Below are 16551 nucleotides of genomic sequence, written 5' to 3' on the forward strand. Positions count from 1 at the left end.
CAGGCCACATGACCACGTAGATGTCCTCGGACAAACGCTGGCTCTTCAGCTTTGAAACGGAGATGAGCACCGGCCCCTAGAGTTGGAAATGACTAGCATGCATGTGCGGGGGAACCTTTACCTTTACCTTTACCTTACAGTATTTAGAAATAGCATCTGGAAAAACATCATCTGAAAATACAGAACCTCATTTCCAGCCCATTAACCAAGAGAAAACAGCCCTAAATTGGTTCTTATTAGCATCATAGAGATAGTTCTATAAGTTAAAAACTCATTGGGTTCTAAAAATGCAACATGATGATTTAGGGCCCAAGGTAAACATGAAGTCCTGTTGTGGAGTTGAATCCTGAATTCTGAATTACCCCCCTCCCCCTCCCCTGCCTGGATTAGTTGATTCTTAATGAAAACTGGCCAAAATAAGTGGATACTCTTGAAATGGGGTATGAAAGCCTTTACGTAAAAGCAGTCGCTCAAACCTTCCAGATAATGAAGTAGATTTGAATTAACTCTTACTCCATGGCCGTGCCCTCCTGCCATCTATGATCTCTTTCTTCTGCTTGTTGATCCAGGTCTTGTTGTTTCAGACTCAATCTGCTGTCTTCTGTAAGTGCCATGCAACAGGGGAGCAAGAGGGGAGGACTGTTGTGATCCCTCTCTTCCGGCTGGGCAGAAGAGAAGCTGTAAATCTTGATAACTGCGCCCTTCAAAGTACTTATCAGGATCTCTAGTTTCCTTTGACAACGGTCGCCAGATGCAAGGTTCCTGAATGCGCAAGGCCACAATCAATCTATTTTATTGTGCAGAAATTCAAAGGTATTTTCCTATGACCTTTATGAATTTCATTAATTTTATTTTGTGTTTATATGAAGCTCCAAAATGCTTGTGAATATATATATACTTATAAAAAGTAATTTGCTGGGAGAATTCATGCGATGAATAAACATACGGTAACATTATTACACAGCTAAGAAACTAGAGGGTCACAGAGGTAAGTTCACAATCTATATTTTCTTTTCTTTTCTTTTCTTTCTTTCTTTCTTTCTTTCTTTCTTTCTTTCTTTCTTTCTTTCTTTCTTTCTTTCTTTCTTTCTTTCTTTCTTTCTTTTTCTCCCTCCCTCTCTTTCTTTCTTTCTTTCTTTCTTTCTTTCTTTCTTTTTCTTTTTCTTTTTCTTTTCCTTTTTCTTTTTTTTAAAAAACTACCTAATTGGCTAAATCAGTTACGTTTGAGGCAATAAATGGGAAACTGGATATGTTGTCACATTGCTTTCAAGTTTCACATTTGATGAGGCTGCTTTGATTGAGATTTAAGCTTTCATTTATCCTAGGTATCCAGCTAGAAATACCCTCAAGTGACTATTAGAAAAGCTGTATTCTTACATTGATAGAAAAATAAGTAATATGCTCTTGCTAGAAGTTACTTTGCTTAACTATCTGAAAAAGGTCAATATTTCTTAATGCTGCAAGGGCAGATGATGACCTTTAATATTCTGCACCCTTAAGCATTCTCATGACTGGCATAATAAACACTCATCAAACAGGTTTAAAACTTTGGCTATATGATCTGCATTTTTAATCCAAAAGTTAACATGTGGTACCTCATCTGTAGGCTCCAAAGTTTATTGTATTTCATTCATACATTTCCACATCTGAGCTAACATCTAACATTTAACCCTTCATCCAAATGTTTGCTTAGGTTGGGATTTATGAACAAAACTCAGTAACCTGCATTTTTTCTCTTCCCAAATAGCTTTTCAACACAACTATTAAGTAGTTTCATGACTTGGCCCTGAACAAGGATTGCCACCATTTTGGGGAGCTGGGTTGTTACATTCCCGGCTTCTGGATCTTTGTCTTCCACTACTTGGGCTCCAGCTGGACCAGCAGCTCCAGTTTCCATCTATTGGAACATCTGAGGGGAGAAAAGGAGAAATAAAATTATAGTGATGTTATGAGGTCAAAAAATAAAGCAATGTCAGTCCTAATTTTCACAATTCCGGTTTGATCTACGTAGATCAGGGGTGTCAAACTGATGTGACGTCATGAGTTTGACATGTCTGACGTAAATTAATAAATGAAACCATAATTGTATTTTATATTTTTTGATATGAACTGCAGCAGAATAATTCCTAAAATGAGAGGAAAAAAACATGCAAAAATGTTGTAATATTGCTATCCATGTAATTAACTGTGTCTTGCCTTGATTGAAATAAATTAGTGTGGAACAAGTGGAAAGGATTTAAGCCGTGGCATCCATAGGATGAATCAAAACTGGCAAGATGGTAGATGCAATGTCTTAGTATAAGGAAGTAGAGGTAGTCCTTGACTTACAACGGTTCATTTATTGACCATTGAAAGTTACAAAAGCACTGAAAAAAGCAACTTATGACCATTTTTCACACTTATTACCATTGCAGCATCTCCCACAGTCATGTGATTTACATTTGGATGTTTGACATCTGGTTCATATTTATGACAGTTGCAGTGTCCTCTTTTGCAACCTACAAACTCCATGGGGAAGCCAGATTCACTTAACAACCGTGTTACTAACTTAAGCAACTGCAGTGATTCACTTAACAAATGCATCAAGAAAAGTCATAACGTGGGGGCAAGAAAAGTCATAAAATGGAGCGAAACTTAATAAATGTCTCACTTAGCAACAAAAATTTTGGGCTCAATTGTGGTCATAAGTCGAGGACTACCTGTAGTAGACCATCACAGGAAGTCTTATGGCTTCATATTTTCAGTGGTGGGACAAACAGGAAGGCCAAACGTTCTGTGGGAGCCATTGGCCCATTGGTTGTGAACACACATGTATGTGCAGAGAATAGAGGAAAATGTTAGAAATTGTAGAGAATATTCATCTATTCCCTACAGAATATTCATCTATCTCTCTCTACCAGAGAGGAAAATGTCTAAGTCACTTTCTCCCAAAGTTCAGAGAAGGCACACACTGCACATACCAATCTACTTGGAAAAGCAGCATTTGAAGTAGTTTACACAGTACAGGCCAAAGCATGAAAAAGAAAGGACACAGATACAGATCCCAACCTTTTAGCCCCATGTGTTAATGTTTTTTCACATTAGAACCCATTTGGTACCAATCTGGGGATTATATGGTTATAACAAAACTATATTTGCAACACAAAAAGCTACAGGTGCAACACAAGTAGGCTAGGCAGCATTGCAACACTACAGTCAATGGCTACTTTGCTTTGGGACAAAATAAATAAGGGCAGAGGGTGTTTTCTCTTACTTGTTCTTTGTGTTCTTTCACAGGCAGTACCCTCATGTCCTAGGGGGCAAATGCATTCACAGCGAGTCCCTAAAAGGAAAAAAAAAATATGGAAATAGAGGTATTTCCAAGGCAATTTTCAGACACTCGCAAAGACCATTGAGAGGTAATTGAAAGGATTAATTGAGCAGATGACAAGGGAAACCATTTCAGTCCTGCCCAAAGATATTGTTATCACAAAGACGACAGATGACATGGTATTGAATTGAATTGAACTGAATACTTTATTTGGTCAAGTGTGATTAGACACACAAGGAATTTGTCTTCTTATGCGTCTAATCACATTTGAGCAAAGGAACCAGGGGAATGCATCTCTCCTATCTGCAACTCAGTACAAAATTGCACACCATGTTTATCTATTACAGAGCCACATATATCCAATGATCCAGAAACCACACACAGGGTGAGCAAGTATTTGGGGCGTTAAGGACTGCACTTGGGTTTTGAATGTTCTGTTGGGGTAGAGGGGAGAGCTTACTTCAAGAAGTGGATGGAGTCAGGAAAAAAACCTCCTGATTTCAATTTAAATATAATGACATTTGAATTAATTGAAGCTTAACACATCATTTTATATGATTTCTCCATCTACTCTGTTCAATGTTTTTCAAAGTTTTGTGAAAAGTGGAAAGGCAGTCGAACTTTGTGTACCTCAAATGACGTTGGGTGACCTACTTAAGAAGATTTTTTTTTTAGACATAGTTTTTACACTGCTGTTTCCTCAGAGTTATGAAAAAGAGTTGAATGGTTGAGGTTATCATACCTTCTGGGGAAAACAGCATAGATCTAACAGAATGATATTGGTTTGATTTGTAAAACCTTCAACTTCTCAACTGCATGTTTAAGAATAATGTTACATAAAACATAACAACAATATTAGGGCAGATATAATTTCATTAATATGACTGGCATGAAATCCAACAGCACAGATTGAAAATACATCAGCTCCAATTATGTAATAAATATCAGTTCATATATAGTATGTCACCAATCATTTAGAACTAAGACAGTCAATCTACACATACATGTACCACAAATGTGATTTGAATCTCCTTCAATTCCCCAAGAGTGTACACACATCAGTTTTCACTAACATTACACCATCACTAAAGCTTTTCATGCTCTACAAAAGCCAATAATGTTAACCCTATTAATCCAATATTCTCAGTGGCAAGCACCCAAAATAATAATAAAATATTAAGTGGGGTCCCCTGCTCATAGGAAAATTTCCCACCCTATTTATAGGGCTACAAAGATTTTTAAAAAAGAGGGTTTGGCTTGTCAAAGATACATATATAAAAGAATACAATACACATAGATCCACATAGGAAAAATGCACATAGGAGGAAACAAAGAAAATAATGTAGGATACCTAGGGACAGCTGGAAGCCGTTCCACATCTCTAGCCCGCTAAAGAAGAGCTGTGGATTATTAATACTTGCTCCTTTGCTGAATAACACAACAGAAATAAGAAGCATTAAGAGCATTGAAAGGGAGCATTGGCCCACATAATGATTTAGCACCCAGTTTTGAACAGTTGTATTTCCATGGTTAAAGGTTGTGCATGGAAGCAAGCGTATGGGGAACATCATTTAATTTAGCCAGTTGAGCAGTTTTTGCAAAAGTAATTCAGAAAAAAAGATCTTAGTCACTCCAGTAGGTAGATAAGTACGGTAAGTAGGGAAGAGACTGTAGCGTAGAGAGGGTGAGACTAAAGGCTGCTCAGCCCAGAGGGACAAAGAGGCCAAGCTGGCTAAAAGTAGCATGCTATGTCTCCATTTCTTTGTTCTGAGTTAAGAATTGGCTTGAGATATCCAGTGGTCTGTCAGTGTTCCACAAGGCATAATTGGGAAAATTTCTCCCTATGAGTGGAAGGGACTGATTAAAATTAGATACCAGACTTCCTTCTCTGGGCTTAGCAAAATTTGCCCCCTCCACATTCCCCTAGTTACCCTTGAAGAACATTCAGAAGCTAAATTTCCACAAAATGTAGAAGGCTAATAGTTTTAAGATAAGATAACCTTTATTGTCATTTTTTTTACTGTGGGCACAACAGCACACATCAAAAATGAAATTTAGTTGTCCGCTCTCAAAGTGACACACCCCTAAAGCATACTATATACAACATATGTATAGAGCCACACCCCTACATTATATAACAAATAAATATTAAATACTGTCCATCTTGAATATATATAATGGAAGGAGGAAGCTTGAGAGTTCACAAGGTTAATGCTGTATGGAATGAAACTATGGTTGACTCTTGGATGTTCTGCTACGGATACCACGAAGCTTCCTCCCAGAAGGTAACAAGGAAAACAGATTGTGAAGAGGATGAGTAGTGTCCCAGATAATCTTACGGACCCTGTTCAGACAACGCCTCTGTGCCTCTAGAGTGGCCCATGTAACACCACAGTTGCATGAACTGCACTGGTTGCCAGTCTGCTTCCAGGTCCAGTTCAAGGTATTGTTGGTATTATATTTAAAGCCCTTTATGGCATGGGTCTAGGCTACCAGAAGAATTGCCTCACACCAATAGGGTTATTATTAGTGTATGGCGCTGTTACATTAGCCAGGAGAATGCAATGCTAATGCATAGTAGTATTTTGGTGCCAATTTTACTAGCTCTGTTGTGGCACACGCTCGCGAAACTTTGCAAAGTGTGCCAAGGAGGGAGAGCCAGCTTTGCACCAGGAAGAAAGATGACCATCTCTTCCTGCAGCAGCATCCAAGTCCCCTGCCCTCCACCAGAGCCACCTCACAAATGATGTCACAATCGAGAAGGCTCAGAGCTTCCCCACCAAAGTGGTATCTATTATCTATTTGCATGTAGAATGCTTTTGAAACCATGGGTGGGCAGTAAGTGACAGGAGCTCACTCTATCATGCATTGCTAGGGCTCGAAGCACTGGAGCAGAGACCATCTCCAATATCACTAAACCACTCAGCCACTGAGCCTCCTCCACTGGGATTGGCCTGCCCATCTTGCGCCAGCAGAGGGGGCATGCTGCAGATTCTATTGGCCAAGGAATTGTGGCTGGCGGGGTCCAGGACAAGAGCATTTTCTGCTATGGTGCCCACTCTCTGGTGCATCTTGCCCCTTGAGGTGAGATTTGTTTCCATCCTTTTGGCCTTCTGAAAGGGCCTGAAAACCTAGCTTTGCCAATTGGCCTGGGGCTCCGACAGGGGCATCCCATTCTGGGAGTGGCTAGTAAAATAAGAGAAGATCTCACCTCCACCCTGTGAGACATTGGTACAAATGCAGGTACAAAAGACATTGGTCTTTTGTACCTGCATTCTCCTTCTAATGTTAATTTTGAATGTTTCAACATCTAATGTTTTTAATGCTTTAATTTTCTAATTGTACACTGCCATTTGTGACATTATAAGCCACCCAGAGTTTCTTGATAGTGAGATGGGCAGCATATAACAAAGAAACAAATAAACACATACATACATACATACAGTAACACAAATCCAGATATATAACGCCATACTACATGTTTACAAAACATCTGTCTGCCCCTTAATCCAGCTTTGTCCTTTCCTAGCCACAATTCAAAAGTGATTTTGAAAAGTCTCCCCCTGGAAGCAGGGGAAAAAACCCAGTGCACAATCTTCAGTAATGATCGTGATAACCATTTTTAGCAGTTGCAGATGGCATTTCCTTTCCCAAGAGATGGGAGAAACACTAATTAATGGCCAGAGAGCTAGTGCTCTAGTAAACGTGGCAAAGTTATTTCCGAAAGAGATTTTAAGCAGATTGCAATGCTGTGTTTAATGCCTAATTGGGTTGGAAGAGACATTCTTAAATGTAAATGATTAAGATTCCATTATACTTGCCAAAGTGGTAAAGTTTCTTATCTTGCTATGCTGCCAGTGAAACAATTGTGACATTTAGAGAAATATCTTACTTTCTTATAGAGGATGGGAAGGAGGAGAAAGTTGAAGGAAACTAAAGCAAACTGCATTTTCATCGCAGATATTAGACAAATCATCAGAGGCCACAACTTACCTTTCAAAAATGGGGTTCCATTGCCCTGGCACCCAGCGCATCTACAGTCACTTGTTTCCTGACGGAACTGCTCGAGGGCAAGCTTCATGTTTTGTTTCAGCGTAGCAGCATTGGCAAAAGTATTTGCAGTAATTAAATTGTAAAGAGGCTCCACCTATCAAGAGCAGAGAGAGGACCTGTTCATCTCTTCTGTGTATGAACACATATCTCTAAATATGTCCATTCAAAAGATATGGACCACAACGCTCAATGTAGTTTATTGTAAGCAACCCAGAATTACCTGGTGTTGAGATGGGGAACAAACAAATGTAATAATAAATAAATAGCTTATGATAGGAGGTGGAGGTTTCCATAGGTTTCAGATCCAGGCTTGTCCCAATCCGACCAAGAAATATAAGACGTCCCTCTAGGCAATGGAGATGAAGACAACTTTATCCTTTGTGGATGGATGGAGACTTGATCCGATGACAGGGCATTAGAACTGACACGCAGAAGTGATTCATTTCACTAATGGTCTATGTTAAACTTTCATGGGAGCATAAGTGCCAGAAAGTACCAGGCATCATCAGAACTCAAACATCTAAAGGGGCTGAAGCAGTAAATCCACCAAGGGGATCTCTTTTTGGAGTGTAGCAGTTACCCATCCCTGTGAAGCCATGCAAACACAATTTACCATCTCCTACCATTAATTTAAAATAGATGGCAAGAGGGAAACGTGGAGCTATATTCATATAAATAATCATGAATGTGAGATGGGTGACAGTATAAATTGAATAAATAAATAAATAAATAAATAAAGAAAGAAAGAAAGAAAGAAAGAGAAAGAAAGAAAGAAAGAGAAAGAAAGAAAGAAAGAAAGAAAGAAAGAAAGAAAGAAAGAAAGAAAGAAAGAAAGAAAGAAAGAAAGTATTCTGCTCTTAAGGTGGCTTGATCACCTCCCTTTATTCTGCAAGGAGTGTCCGTTGTTTCTACAGCAGAGTTCCCCAAAATTTCCAACTTGGCAGCCCGGAAGGAAAGGGAGCAACAGGGAAATGTGCATGTGCGTAGCTGCGCATGCACACATGCAAATGGCCATGCATGCGTAAATGGGTGCATGTATGCTGAAAGCGATAATGTCTATGCACATGCACAAATGAGCCATGTACACCCATAGCACATGCACTGGTGCATGTGCACATGCAAATACGGGCCGCTGGCACCCACATGACATTGGTGGCAGTGCTTGTGTTCCCACACATGTGCAAGTGGGGCTTCCAGTACCTGCACAGTGGTGCTACTGCAAGTGGGGCGGAGCTCACTGGCTATTCCTGGGGCCCAGTGGACAACAGGCTGTGGCCCAGTACCAGGCCATGGACCATAGATTGGGGACCCCTGTTCTACGGCATCCTAAAAGTGCTTTTTCATAAGGCAACTGGCCTTTCTTTTTTCTCACTTCTCATCCAAGAAGCTACTTCAACTCTGAAGCTGAAGGTAAAGCTGAAGCTGAATCTTCTTGGATGAGAAGTGAAACGTCTCCAAAGAGAAAAAAGAAAGTCCAGTTGCCTCGTGAATGCCTTTGGGACAACCATGACCTGGATGACTGAGAATCTCCACAGACATTTCTACAGCATCCTTGGCAGACATATTTTGCTGATAAAGCCACAGATTGGAGAAAAAGGTGGAAAGTTGTGTGAAAGATAACAACAGCTACTGAGATCATGCCTGACAATACACTGATACAGAGGAGGCAATGTGTGCTGTAACATTAATGACTGGATCTTCTTTTGTAGTAATAATTGTCTATTCATCATATGGTGCCCCAGCCAAAGTCTACTCCTCAAAAGCACTGAGAACAAAATACTTGCAGCTGCAAATAAGCATTAGATTTTTTTTCCTTCCTCAATAGTCCTCTGTGATCTCAAGACATGTTGACTAATTGGAAATTTCTTTTTTAAAAAAAAAATTGCTCCAGTGTTTGAAATTAATTAATTATACATTATATTAATGTACAATTAATACATTATATTAATTAATTATACATTACTTCCTCCATCACCTTGTAATCTTCTTCCAAGAAGACCATCAGTGTTTCTATATCTGTACTGACAGTAGCCAACACAAACTGCGGTCAGGTTTGATACAGAAGTGCAAACTGAACTTGATCAATTCAGATTTCCAATTTGGAAAAATCTTCTTCTGCACACAAAAGCAAAAGCTTCTGAATCCTTTGTTTATTGTAGATCTGAAGATTTCCAGTTTGATGGCCTAATTGGGTTCAACTGTTCGATTCAGTATTAGGTTTCATTTTACAGCTCTGGGTGAATTGCCTTTGGTTCAAGTCTTGAAACCAAAATGGACAATCCAATCAAGCAAAAGCCTTCCTGAAAGAACAGCCCTGACTTTATGCTAAATATTCAGTGATGTGAGTTCCTGAAAATAATTTCATTTTCTAAAAGTCTTGTCTAATTCTTTTCCCAGAACTGGAATATTCCCAGCTTGGGAACATTTCCTATTGCATTTAATTGTAATTGCCTCCACCTCCTTTTTCTGATTACATGTAAGCTAGGCAAATTAAATTGCAAACTCTCACTAGATGAAAATTGGATAAAGCAATAGGTAACAACCCAGGAGTGTACTTTAGTCATACTGCACAATGCATTTGAGACAGAGCTTGTTTATCAGGCTCATGTTTCAAATACTGTGAAATCTGTGCATTTACCCTCAATGGATTAAAATGCTTTCTGCGTTGAGCAAAATTTCTTGCTGCCCTTGTCTTCACCCAAATAAATATAAATATATAGAGAGAGAATTGTTTCTTTTCTAAAGGACATCAGCTGATTTCCTTATTTGTTCAACAGGGTCAACAGATTTTGAAATCAGGCAAGTTTATCATGTTCAAATTTGGACCGATTACAGATTTCATATTTGATTTCCACTCCCACTCCAGGGAGTGGATGCATTGGCTTAGATCCTGAAAGTCTTTGGCAAAAGCATTCAACCAGAAAAGGATTTATCCACACCAATGCTTCGGCAGCTACTGTGAATTAAAAAGGAGCCACCTATATGGAGTGAAAGGATTGTTAAAAATGATGCAGTGCTGCTCTCTGTAGCTTTATTCAGTTTTCAGCATTTCATTTTTTATGTTCAACACCTGCTCCCCATCCCGCTCCATTCAATAGAATCCTCTGATTTTCAGGACGGTTTTTTTTTGGACTTTGCTAGCAATAAGTGGACTCCAAACTTTTAAAGTTGTCACTGTTTTCTATGCAGTAATAAAAATAGCAGTAGCACTAGCACTTAGATTTATATACCTCCCCATAGTGCTTTGCACTATCTTTATGTCTTTGCTAACTGGTGGGGGTGGGGGGGAAAGGAAGATTCTGTGCAAGCGGTGGGCAAGCTTGTGCCTGCCACTTGTACAAATGGAGCATGTGCGCATGCACTTGCCCATTGTTTGCGCAAGTGGGGGATGCACGCTCGCTCTTGTCTGCCACTTCCATGCCCAGGTTCTGAACAGCTCAGGACCCGGAGGTAGGCCGTGGCCTGGGGGTTGGGGACCCCTGCTTTACAGCACTCTCTGAGCGGTTTATAATGTCAGCATATTGTCCCCCAACAATCTGAGTTCTCATTTTACTGATCCCAAAGGATGGAAGGATGAGTCAACCTTGAGCCTGTCAGGATCAAACTCCAGGCTGTGGGCAGAGTTGGCCTGCAATACTGCATTCTAACCACTGCACCACCGGGGATTCCCACCAACTTGATCCTATATATATTTTTTCCCCATCCTGAATATCCTGTGGCCAGTTAATACAACTTGCTATGGAACAAATGTTTTACACAACCTTCATTCGGATGATCTCTGGGTTGTACTGAACAGCATCCCCCCACTCTTGCATCAGTTCTGCATTGGGCAAGTCTTTGTTTGCAAGGGTTGTAATATGTTCACTGGCCCCTCCACGGACAAGAGCAATAAAGTCTTCCACAAATTTTTTTTCTGATGTAGCATCTGCAGAAAAATAATTGAGACATCGGTTTAGAGATTTATATATGTCTTCAACAGCTTTTATGTCAAGGACTGAGTTGCTTGACATAATGGTGCAGATCATGCCATGATTATCCTCCTGTTAACAGACATATGTAGACACGGATCTATAGTACAGGGAGACCTCAACTTACAACCATTCATTTAGTGACCATTTGAAGTTACAACAACACTGAGAAAAGTAACTTATGACTGATTTTCACACTTTCACATGGCTGTTGCAGCATGTGTTATAGTTCCGACTAATGAGACAGATCAAAGAACATTCCAGCATTGCTTATTCTAAAAAGTCTATAATAATGAGAACAAAGCATCGGCACTCATGGATGGATGTCAGAATCTGAATTCTCCTCCCCTGAACACATTGTATCATACACAATTCCCTCCCTTAATTGCACATCATAAATCACATTCTCCAATTAGCTTAACAAGTAAAGTTTCACTTCCTTTCTGTAGCACGCCATCCCTTATCTTGTTTAAAACATCCAGGTTAGCATTCTCCTCCTCCCCCAGCTTCATTGATTCAAAGGAAAACAGTTTAAAGGAAAAGGCTGCCTCTTATATTGTCAGAGCAAAAACATCCAATGTTTGCAGCGTTGACAGCATGGTCACGTGATCAAAATTTGGACGCTGGGCAACTGGCATGCATTACTTGTACTATGGTTTAGAACTATTAGGTTTCCAAATGGCAGAAATCTAGAACTAGCCCATGCAGCAAGGTAGAAGCATGCACCAGTCTTTCTGGATCTTGCGTCATTCCTTGAAGTCCAAACAGTGCTACTAGACTCTAGATTGCTACAGACTATCTAGAAAATGTTTTTGAGATCTCCACATTGAGCTACAAGGCCTACCCATCTAATTTAGATTCAATGGTGTTTTTTTTTAAACAGAGACCACTTAAACATGGATGCAGATTCCTGGGCACCTTTGGAAGCTTCCTACTTTTATCAAAATGGTGAGAACAGTGTTGTGCCATTGTGCTGTAAACACCACTCCCTTTGTGCCTTGATTCTGTCCCCCCTTGTTACAATAGAAAATTGCAGCATTATTAATATCATCTTCATCATCATCATCAACAACAACAACAACATCATCATTATCATCATCATCATTACTGTTACTATCTGAATCAGATTGGGTAATTTCAATCAAGACTTCGACAATTGTTAAAATTGCTTGCAGAAGAATGGATAAAATAGATGATAATACATAGTGATAGAGAGATAGAGATAGATAAATAATGATAGAGATGGCTAGAGATAGATAGATAGATAGATAGATAGATAGATAGATAGATAGATAGATAGATAGATAGATAGATAGATAGATAGATAGATAGATAGATAGGCAGACAGACAGATAGATAGATAGAGATAGATGAGAGAGAGAGACAGAAAGACAGAGAGAGAGAGAGAGAGACAGACAGACAGACAGACAGACAGACAGACAGACATGGAAGGGACATTTACTTGATGGTTACAGCCTCACCTCCAATTTCCTTTAAAATGGCATTACACCCTCCAGCAGTTATTCCTGCTGATACACTAACTACTTTAATAGTTATGCCAGCTTTAACTCCATTTTGTGTACAGGCTTGGACATCTCTAAAGTTGTATCCTTTGAAAACAAAACAAATATGTATTAAAAACACCAGTTTGCATTCAGAATTGAGGCAGTTTGAAGGATTTACCTTTCTTTAATTTGCAACCCTGTATGCACACATACTTGCTTTGAGTTTATTTTAACAATCTGCTTTTAATGTAGGAGTTCAAGGCAGCTATATAAGGATGGCCCTCCTTTTAATTCCCACAGTAGCAACCTGTGAGGCAGGTTAGGGTGAAGAGAGTGAACTGGTCCCCAAATCACCAAATGAGTTTCTGTGGCTGATCTGGTGGATCAGAACCTGGATCACCCCCAAGCCCCAAGCTGACACCTCAGTTTTCAGGAACAGTGGCTATAATAGACAACTAGTTCCAGTCCTTCAAAATGGAAGAACCTTCTCAGTTCAAGGCACCTTCATATATTACTCTTGTGAAAAGCTATCGCATAAGGACAGCTTGTGCTTCATTGTTCAGATTTAAACACTACAGTGAAAGAATGCAGTACTTCTTCAGCAGCATTACTGGTGGAATATCATTAATTAATATTGAATATATTTTCTAGGAGTCTATCATTATGCAGCTACTCTGACAAGCCACACTCAGAGAATTTTTTTTTTGACACTCCAAAAGCATTTTGAGAAACATACTGAACAAAACATCCAATCAACATAGTGAACGTTATGAATGAAGGCGAATATATGTGTCCCAGGATAATGTTGCAGGATCCAATCTGGGTCGGTCACCGGGACCAGAGGATTTGTCTTCTGAGCTTTCGGACTCATGTTGAAGCCAATCTTCAGGGAACCTCTCTCTCTGCATGAGCCCAAACGCTTGGAAGATAAAATTTCTGGTTCTGGTGACCAAACCAGATTGGATCCTATAATGAACATTGCTCAGTGTATGCAGAATTCCAACAGTCTTAAGCCATGCTTAAGTTAGACAATTGAAGTGACACTGGAACCATTAACTAATTGCTAATTAAAATGCTTGGGGCTCCAATGGGGGAGTATCACAGTGGAAGTGATTAATTGATTGATTGATTGACAACAGATCCACCTTCCCCCCCCAATCCTGCTCCCCCCTCCTCATCTTTTGATTGGGCTTTACTGTTTTGGATTTTGTATCAACTTATTTATGTTTTTAATTTATATAGGGTTTTTTTATTGTAAGTCGCCCAGAGTTACCTTGAGGTAAGATGAGCAGTCTATAAATTTTATAAATAAGTAAAACAAATAAGTAAAGAAAGCCCATAATCTAACATTCTTTTCAGCTGGTTGTTTTCTCTAAGAGGCTAAAACTTAGCATCTATATTCTCAGCCCTGAGTGAAACACTGCTTGCTGAAAAGCATGGCTTACAGAGGAGGTTTGTACAGATGTTTGTCAACTTCCCTTTGCCAATGGGTAAACAAGAGACTGAATCTATTGATTAACAGCCCAGAGCAATGTTTGTTCTGTCCAAAGAGCACCAGTCTTGTAAAAGCAGTATCCATCACCCTGTAAGGATAATGTCAGATAGGGGACTCACCCTAGTCAATTATTTACTATTTCCGAGAAGGGGACAATCTGGATACTTTCAGAAAAGAAAAGTAAAAGTGGCAATCTTAGAATATTTGATAAAGGTGTTGGACTTCCAGGTTTTCTCAGTTGACTTAATCACATAATTGTCCCAAGGGGATGTTCTCAACTCATATATATGGCTGTAAAAGAATTTCTAAATGATAATAATCTCCAATGGTATGCACAGGTGCATCTCAAAAAATCCTAAATGAGTTAGGATCCAGCTTTTAGCTGACTTCCCACTCAGCCAACTAACTCCCTGATGTCTGGATGGAGATTTTCAGTCATCCAGGTCCTGGTTGTCCCAAATTTAGTTTTTCAGAAGGCAACTGGACTTTTCTGTTTTTTTTTCCTTGAAGACATTTCGCTTCTCATGCAAGAAGTTTCTTCAGAATGGAAGCTGATATCTGAACATTGTAACAGCCAGATTTTCCATCAGCTGCCTATTGCTTCCTGGATATGAAGCTGTATTAAATTGATCCCCATAACTCAGTTGTGGTTGAGATGATTAAAATGGCTTGCCTCAATATACCATGATTCAATCACATATTTAAAAACAGATGGTGGTCTCATGAAAGCCAAAAGCCAAAGTCTGTTCAATAATTTGAGAGAATTGCAATCTGTTAATTTTTTTCCACTGAAAAGTTTCAGTGGCATGTAACTAGCCAGTCTTTCTTGGAGAATAAGTCCACAAAAGCAAAATGAGAGCATTTCTATGAGTGTTGATAGAAAAGTGGTTACTAAGGAGGAATTAAACAAGGGGGACCTATTTGCTTACTATTTTTCTGTCAAATATAGCGCATCTTGTAACAAATTTTACCTCTCATTGTGTAGAGGCAAATGAGAGGTAAAAATTGTTAACGAGATGTGCTATATTTTACATAATTTACACAATTTACAATTATCACATCAAAAGGGACAAATGATACCAATGTGTTAGAATTTTTTTTTAAAAAAAGAAAGTGGGATGCATTTTAAGTGGTCCCATTTTTGCAAGAATCCAGCAGTCTCTAGAATGGTCAAATGAACTAAAACTCATGGAACAATGGAAAATTGATTAACCCAAATCCATAATTTATTTCAATGAAGGCACCTTGTGCTATATTGAGCCATGTTAAATTTGAACATGCATTTGCAAGAGAAGGTAAAACCTTTTAAAAACTCAGCATAAATCAGATAGCTAATGGACACCCCTCTCTCCTTAATCATACCTTCCTTCTCAAGCTCATTTCTGTTCATGATCAAAGTATATTCATAAGTGCCACCAAGAGTTGCTTCAATGATGTAGTGTGTTCCATAATCTCTGAAAAGATCTCGATATTCCCCATAGCTATACACCAGAGGCAAACGAAGGATTCTCTGGAAGAACTCAGAGTGAAGCATCAAGTCCTGTTTCTTCAGTTTATACTGGGCAACTTCCAGCTCTGCTTGAGCGTGGACAAACCTGCTAGACTAAAGGAAAGCATCAGAAGAGATTGAGAGAAATGATTACAATGTGGTCCATCATAGCATTACCCACCTTATGTAGCCTATGCAAATGCCTATCGGTGGCCTTGTTCTGATATTTACATTAACTACAGTAGTCCTGGACTTATAACAGTTCATTTAATGACCGTTCAAAGAGACAACAGCACTGAAAAATGGGACTTATGACCATTTTTCACAGTTACGACCTTTGCAGCATCCCCATGATCATGTGGTCAGAATTCAGATGCCTGGCAATTGGTTCATATTTATGACAGTTACAGTGACAAGCAAAGTCAATGGGGAAGCCAGATTCACTTAACAATCCAGTTACTAACTTATCAACTGCAGTGATTCACTTAACAACTGTGGCAATAATGGTTGTAAAATGGGGCAAAACTCACTTAACAAATGTCTCACATCAACAGAAATTTTGGGCTCAATTGTGGTCGTAAGTCAAGGACTACCTGTATAGGCTGGAAATACATTGCTAAATGTTTGTAAGAGCCCAATAGGTAGAGCGAAACTGAGTTTGATTCTAGATGTTGGCTCATTCATTTTTAAATTACAAAGTGATCATTCCACAATAATGTTGCACCACACAG

The 16551-nt window shown here is 39.2% G+C and overlaps 1 protein-coding gene across 1 annotated transcript in view; it reads right to left on the reverse strand.

Moving 5' to 3' along the window:
• Window positions 1-1763: 1763 nt before the first annotated feature.
• The window catches only part of C8B (complement C8 beta chain), a gene marked incomplete at both ends in the record, with an annotated part of 31932 nt that continues 17144 nt past the window's right edge, over window positions 1764-16551 (reverse strand). The window contains 6 exons of the mRNA XM_081325989.1: window positions 1764-1909; window positions 3254-3322; window positions 7304-7457; window positions 11125-11288; window positions 12813-12941; window positions 15694-15934. Coding sequence (XP_081182115.1) covers window positions 1764-1909; window positions 3254-3322; window positions 7304-7457; window positions 11125-11288; window positions 12813-12941; window positions 15694-15934 — 903 coding nt within the window. The remainder of the gene's footprint in view (window positions 1910-3253; window positions 3323-7303; window positions 7458-11124; window positions 11289-12812; window positions 12942-15693; window positions 15935-16551) is intronic.

The sequence above is a fragment of the Vipera berus genome (assembly GCF_964194415.1).
Source record: "Vipera berus genome assembly, chromosome: 3".
Classification (NCBI taxonomy): domain Eukaryota; kingdom Metazoa; phylum Chordata; class Lepidosauria; order Squamata; family Viperidae; genus Vipera; species Vipera berus.